General features: G+C 38.0%; 1 protein-coding gene across 1 annotated transcript; it reads right to left on the reverse strand.

Moving 5' to 3' along the window:
* Positions 1–419: 419 nt before the first annotated feature.
* LOC128354042 (polyunsaturated fatty acid lipoxygenase ALOX15B-like) lies at positions 420–7159 on the reverse strand. Its single transcript, XM_053314285.1, has 15 exons — positions 7098–7159; positions 6745–6928; positions 6306–6510; positions 5553–5634; positions 5288–5410; positions 5084–5187; positions 4536–4690; positions 4186–4329; positions 2956–3159; positions 2702–2788; positions 2441–2610; positions 1472–1593; positions 1260–1360; positions 923–1093; positions 420–599 (listed from the first exon to the last, which is right to left on the reverse strand). The coding sequence occupies exons 1-15, from the start codon at positions 7157–7159 to the stop codon at positions 420–422; spliced, it is 2094 nt and encodes a 697-aa protein (XP_053170260.1).
* Positions 7160–7417: the final 258 nt, after the last annotated feature.

Genomic DNA, 7417 nt, shown 5'->3' on the forward strand with positions numbered 1-7417 from the left:
TTGTAACAATCAAATTATTATTTTATAATACTTGTTACTGCATTCTTTTTATTTTTTAAGATAGTGATAATAGAAAGTGCAATGCATTTAATCACATATAATCAGAAAGTGCTTAAAACATCATAAAGGGCAGAATCACATACTTCTCCTAGCTCCTCCAGTCTTGATTATCCTTAGCAAATAGTAATCATTAATAAAATACACCAATAGCAAATAAATCATCATTCAATAATCAATCATTGTAGTCAAGATTTTACACTACAATTTCAAAAATACCACAACAACAACTCAATACAGTTGCATAAAAACAGCATACAAAGATGTTAGCATGATTTTTTTTTTTAAATTTCGCCTCCTTTATTGTTAATGTGAGATTGAATTAGAGCGGCAACTAATCAAGAGGTCAAACCCTCTGATATTTAAAGGGCTACACTATTTTCCACCTTTTCTGGGTCCAGGTATGTGTATGGGATGGTCAGCTTCTTGTTTCTTTCCTTGATATCTTTACTTAAACTTTTAAGGTCTTCTTGAAAGCCACAAATCCACTTGTGGGGAATCTCCTCAGTGAAATGCTCCTCTGAATAATGGCCAAGAGGGATCTGAGTACACAATATTTAAAAAGTGTTTCAACCATAATGTGAGAAAAAAGATGATTAACAAAAAATTTGAATACAGTAAATGGTTGTAATGAGACCTCTAGAGGTCTAATGTAATTCCAGTTAGGAATGTGTGATAAATGACTATTCTTAGCTTTTCACTCACAGTGCTTTCATTTACTTATAGTAACATGAAGAGAAATGTTATTAATTGGATTTACAGAAAGTGTGCTATTATACAAAATTACCTATATTGGGATATAAGATTTTGGTCATATTGCGCAGCCCCAATTCCTGTTATTTTTTATTACACTATTGGCACTTACGAAGTCAGAGTATTGTCTGCTGAGGAGCCACGCGGCGGCCATGCCATGAACTGTTGTGCTGATGTTGGGGAACGTCTGCAGCATGGTGGCCTTACTCGTTGTTCCTTTTCTGGTAGGTGGACGCTGTTGCAGAGAGCGGGGAGCGTTCGGCATCCAACCACCGTAGTCAAACTGCAATGAATGTATTGATGACTAATTAATATTGGTAATTTGAAAGGTACCACTATGATCATACTGGACAACAAAATCTTGTTGAAATTTCATAACAAGCCTCAGTCCAATATCATATGCTTGGCCACAGTTAATCTCTCAGTTAATATCTCAGTAATAAAATCACCTGTCCAGAGTTGACAGCAGAGTGTTGACATGAGCAGGTAAAAATCACCATGGTGACAAACTTGACCATCTCAGCCACAGTGCAGAAACTGCTTGGAAATCCTGAAGATTAAAGATAGTATAATGTACCCAATTAAATACTGATGTTTGCATGATGTTAATGTAAATATCAAAATGTATAGTTATAATCATTGGTCTTTTGTTGAAGTGTACCTGCATCGTCTTTTGAAAGGAATCCATGTTTAAAGATTTCCTGAATCCAGCTCTGCAGTTCGGAGTCGTCCTGGACCGCAGCATCATCCTCGTAGTAGTGTCCAAGCAGACCCTGCACAAACCTTAAAGAGATGTGGAAAAGTCCTGTAACATCACATTCTTACCTGAATTATACATTTTAATATCAAACACTGTAGTGTAAAACAAGCAAGTAAACAAACAAAAACATAACAGGTAGCGGTCTTATTGTATCATTCAGGAGTCGGGGGGGGGGGGGGGCCTGCAAAGAAATATTGTTGCTGTGTATTTTGAATGCCCTGTGTCATTGTTTTTGACTATTCATGGTAGATGCTTGGTATTAAACTTGCACAATAGTTGGGCCGCAGTTGCATGGCTGAAAAATAACAAAATTAAAATATTTCATACTTTGGAGCATAACAGCTTCACCTGGAACCACACCAGATACTCATGTTTTAGTTATTTCTAAGCAACTAGGTACATGTCTTAAATGCCCCCCCACCCCCTTTTTAAAGCCTTCATATCTCAGAAAGTAAAGAAGATACAAGCTGAAAATTGTGCATGTTAATTATTAGGTACAATGGCATTATTTGAATAAAATATGAAGCAAACCAAAGATGGTCTGTTAGGAAGCCTCTCAAATACACCATATGGTTTGTGGAAAACCAAGTCTGATCCATGGAGACCCGATCTCACAACTTACAGGACTTAAAGGATCTGTTTCAAACATCTTAGTGCCAGATGATGGAAGACATCTTCAGAGGTCTTTTGGAGCTGTTTTAGTGGCATGTGGGTGGGTGGGGGGGGCATATACAATATTAGGCAGGTGGTTTTATTTTTATATCTGTAGTATGACAACTATACATCACTAAAACACTAAACATCAGAACTTTGCAGCAATGTCTTATAAACCAACATAATGCACAATAGACAGTGCCTGTTCTACTGTACCGGTGGATGATGTCCCACAGCTTGAGTCCATCATCTCTGTAGTAGAAGTTTGGTAAAGAGTCCAGTCCACGCTCAGTGATGTCATCTGGTATGCAGAGGGAGCTGTAGGTCATTGAGGACTGTGCTCTCTTCAAGATTGTGATCATACCTTCTCCACCAGAAGCTGTAAACTAGGAGATGGTAAAATGTGTGAATATTACTGGTAGCAAATACTGTAGGTGATATACAATAGGTTGAATCAGTTTGTTGGTATTTTTCTACCTTTGTGAAAACTCCATCTTTTGATACAAGTAAGTTTCGGGCTAAGAAGTTGATCTGGAGAGTGAAGTGGATGTGAGGAAAGAGGAGCTGAGGGAAAGAGGAAACCATTAAAAACAATTTAGAATGACGTTTTTTGTACTTTGTGTCTCGAAGCTGCTATATTTTTACAATTTGGAAAGAGACAAACATGTAGCATTATAAAATACTGTGCTGTATAAAATAGTAAACTACAATAGATTTTCTGTTCTGTTTACCTTGTACAGTGGATGTACCATATGCAGGTTGCGCAGCAGTGACACTGCAAACACTTCAGCCAGCAGGTGAGTGCGCAGGAGGTGAAAATTGAGTTGATGCATGTTGAACTCTGCGCCTTTCACAAAAATCTTGGCTGTCAACCAGTCATACTTGGAGTCAGTTTGCAAAAAGATGGGATTGTTTTCTCCTGCTTTCTGCTTCAGCTAAAGAAGAAAATAAACAGGAAGAGAGAACAATGCTGTATTGAGTAGGGCTGCAAAGGGGTGGAAATATTCCAAGTTGGAAACTTTTTGAAATTAACGGGAATTAACTGATTTTGGGTAAATTATATAAACTTTCAACTGTATACAAACATAAATATAAACATTTTGTTTTGTCATAATCAGACATGCATGCAAACGAATAAAAAAGAAACTACATTTTGACTGATTTATTTGTGATTAGAATAACAAAAACACGAATGTAGAGTAAAATAAACATGTTCCCTTCTAGAAATCATGTGTGCATGTGATGGAGGAACGCACAGTGCATGTAGGGGGTATGGCCCTGCAGTAAGTAATGTGCTATGTGCATGTGATTGAAGAATAGGGTAGAAATTCAACGGTATTTGCATTCAATCTGTTTTTTTGAACCAAGATTAAGCTACAAGATGGGTTTTTTTCTAACTACATTTAAGGTCCCTATTATAGGCTAACATGCAATGCATGCAATTTCTAGTTTATTTCCACTAATTCCCATATATTCCCATTAATTCCCATGGAAAGTTTCCAACTTTGAAAATTCCCTAAATTTTGCAACCCTAGTATTAAGTGAACTGAGTTAATCGATGAAATTATGAAAAGGAAGAGGCATGCTAGCAATAGTAATGAAATTACTTTTAATATTTAAAAGTAGAATTTATGCCAGAACTGCATGCTGAGTGGCTGATAAAGAAGTGGCCATATTGATTACAGCAAGGTGTCAGGCACATTAGCATTTTTAATTATGGAATTTAAGACTTAAGCCAACTAATTTCATAGAATGAGAAGTTGATGATATGTGATTTCATGCTGTTGAATTATTGCAAATTGACATGATTGACATCTGAGGACAAATGTGTCTTTTGGATAAACGGTACTTGTCTTATTCTCTGGTTAGTAACTGAGCGGCACCCACACTTTTCAGCCAATGATGGCCTCCATACTCACTACATTAATTTAGAACACAATTATTGACTACATAAATCTCACCTGAATAGCAATGGGCATCAGCTTATCATCAGGAGTTCTGTGGAGTAGGACGAGAGGAGCCGCCAGGTACTGCTGCGTGTTATTGATGGTGTTCGTCTTCACTCCATCCAAAAGCTTGTAGTCACACAGGAACATGTTGCCTTTCTGTTGGAAATATCATATAACTGTCATGCATTGCAACACCTTCATGATATACTGACTGACACTGCATAAATAGTCAAAATATAATAATCAAAGTGTGAATGCAAGTGAGTTTTAAGTTTAACATACCATCCCTGATTCTAAAACCCTACAGACAGTTCAAAGCTGGTTAGATGCAGTTGGCAGTTTATGTAGTAAGAGGTGATCACCTTCATTTCATCCTTTAATTTGGGGAAAACCATGCTATCAGTGACAGGGAAGTTCTCAGGCAGGACTTCACAACGTTGGATCATCATGGGGTTGATACCATTTAGGAACTGGTAGCCAAAGAAGTGGTTGTCCTTCCAATGTTTGTGGACATAATCTACAGAAAAACCATAGCAATGTCCAATCAGAAAAGAGTTTTCTTTTTGCCACAGTGGTTTATGATTTTTGGGTGGCACTGATATGTGATGTCTTCTTGCCAATAGGAGCATCAAATCAGAAAAAATCTTACAAGTGTGACAATAAAAATGATATATTGTGTTGTTTAAGAACTGGTTGAACTGGTTGAACAGGATAAATAACAGACAGTATTACACAAAAAATGTGTCACAGCTGTGGATGAACACTGTTTCTATTGTCAGGCATTGGTCATACACTTAATGAAATGTAATTTACCTGACGGGCAAGGTAAAGCTGACATGTATGAAAGTTTAGAGATACAGTAACCATTTTCAGTCTTTAACCACTTCAACCATCCCTGATTGTACAGTACCTGATAACTCTGTGTGTCTAAAGCTGAACACATTGTTAATGTTTTCAATATTGGTCCAGTTCTCCTGGCAGTCATCCAGTCCCTTCAGCTTCAGTTCCAACATTCTAGATAATAGAAACAAAAGGGGAGAATACTTTGGATCTTTATTATTTAGATAGGGGACTAAACTATTAAAAATATGTGGAAAAAATGTAAGGACTTTACCCTGCTTTTAAAGTGAATCCCATCTCCATACCCCTGGTGAAGGTGGAACGTATCTCCCAAGGCAAATCCCAAATGCTGTCTGCTTTTACGCAGTGGGCTATTCCATCTATAAACACACGCCAACTGAGGAAAAAGTGAAAGGTGAATGGTGGTTTATATGTCATCGTTTATTGTTAAAATATTCATACATAGGTGGAGGAGATTTGGATAAATGTTAAATCTTGAGGGCATAATGCTACAATATGTGCAGATGTTAAGCTCTCACGAGTAGTCTTCCTTTCTCTGTGTCAGGTCTTTCTTCCTCCAGTCCATGCCAGTAACAGTGGTGTCTTCAGATGCTTTCAAAGCTTAAAAGCAAAATTAAGAACATGCAAGGTTTTAAATAGTTGATGTTGATGTTGAAATACTCTCTTTTAAAGTTATTTGTAGTATCTGCAAGTCATAATGTCTTCTCTTGTAAGTGAGCTTGTAGAAAATAGGTGTATTATCTATCCCCAAACGTTCAGAATAGGATTTTCAGTTTGATTTTCCTTGGTTCAGTATGCTCCATGATCCAAATAATTTCTGTCAAAAATTAATACTCAGAGCTCGAGTTTCACATGGATATTTATGGAAGTGCACCACTTCGCTGTACTGTAGCATCCATGTAGCATGGTGATGCATGTATACTAGACCTGTTACCTCATGTAATGCCATGGCCTTTGGAATAACATACAAGACAGTGTCAATCCTCCCATAATATCAACTGAGTGCAACACTATTATTAAAATATGTGCAGTTATAACTGTATTTAAACAGTATGGTATCACCTGTCCCTTTTGTCTCTCTGATGGTATACTTTTCACTCTGCCTTTGAATGAAACTGTTTGTAACAACTTTACACCATTACTAATCATAAAACAGCTGCCAGTAGGTGTCCTGACTTTCTTTCTGTTGTACTAAAAACATGAAATGTGACCTCAAAACCATGAATTTTGCCCTGTTACACCTCTAGAATACAACTTGTGTCTCCACAAACCTCTTGCTTCTCTGAACTGATGAACCTTGCTGTCAGCGATCCAGCGGTAGACAGGAAAATTGTAGGTGTCTCCCGTTGGAGATTTGACTTTAACCTGGGAAAGGAACCAGGAGACTTCAGGGAATGGAGGGTTAGGCTGTTTGTTTACCTCTATCATGATCAACTTGCCAAGGGGAGCAGGAGAGGACACAGTGAAGGTAGACACCTGGAGAAAGAGAGAGTTTGAATTAGGCTTGAATCGGGTCTATATTGTCTAATTTTTCTATCATCAATCCTACCATTGATTTGTTCACACTATGACTTTAGCTAGTTAATGTCATCCACAGAACATTACAGCTTGTTTGCACTCATGCTAGACAAAGTTTAGGAAATGTGCTTTTAAATATAAAGATTGATATAGAATGGTAAAATGTGTAGAGCTGCTAGTTTAACCACTTACAGCTCCAATGCTGAAGGCGCTCATTCCATGCTTACTGCGAAGCCATGTTTGTTCGCTCTTCCTCCCATCTGTGTCGACCAGCGTGATGAAGACGTTGTTGTAAGTGTTGGCCTGATCACTGTCACCAGTGATTACAGTCACCTCATAATTGTGGTTCATTTTCACTCTCAAGGGTAGACTAATCCTGCTGGGGAGTGTTAAAGAATTTTAGTTACCGTTTTTGGGTTCATGAAGTCCACTAAATTTGCAATATAATATGAGGATGAATGGAGGTTGGTTTGGCAAATGCACATCTGGTTAACTTTCCCCCCTCTGAGAAAGAGCAGTGCAGTACTTTATGTACATGATGTTACATAGCCATGGGAAGCAGGGATGCTGCATCCCCCACCCCAAGGTGCAGAACCCCCACCTCCATGTGGCTGGAAACCTATATAAACTATATTTCTGTTGTTGGAATATTTTTTTCTGTCTGGTCCAGGAAAAAATAGACTGTGCGTGTAATGATAATGGAGTGGGGAAAAGAACAAGGCATAAGACATAAGGCTCATGGACCCAGTTGACCAATAGTGTAAAAAGTCAATGATGGGCCCCAATGCAAGATGCTCTAAGCACCCTGCCCATCACAATCAGCCATAACATAACCAGGGTTTTCCCTGCAAGAGGCAAAGGTGGC

The sequence above is a fragment of the Scomber japonicus genome, chromosome 24 (assembly GCF_027409825.1).
Source record: "Scomber japonicus isolate fScoJap1 chromosome 24, fScoJap1.pri, whole genome shotgun sequence".
NCBI classification, from domain to species: Eukaryota; Metazoa; Chordata; class Actinopteri; order Scombriformes; family Scombridae; genus Scomber; species Scomber japonicus.

Coding starts and splice junctions, on each gene's coding strand:
- LOC128354042 (XM_053314285.1), bottom strand. CDS start 7,159: ATGGAGGTGGGGGTTCTGCACCTTGGGGTGGGGGATGCAGCATCCCTG. Junction 5,188..5,287: donor GGATTCACTTTAAAAGCAGG/GTAAAGTCCTTA, acceptor TCTATTATCTAG/AATGTTGGAACTGAAGCTGA. Junction 3,160..4,185: donor TGATGCCCATTGCTATTCAG/GTGAGATTTATG, acceptor TTTCTTCTTTAG/CTGAAGCAGAAAGCAGGAGA.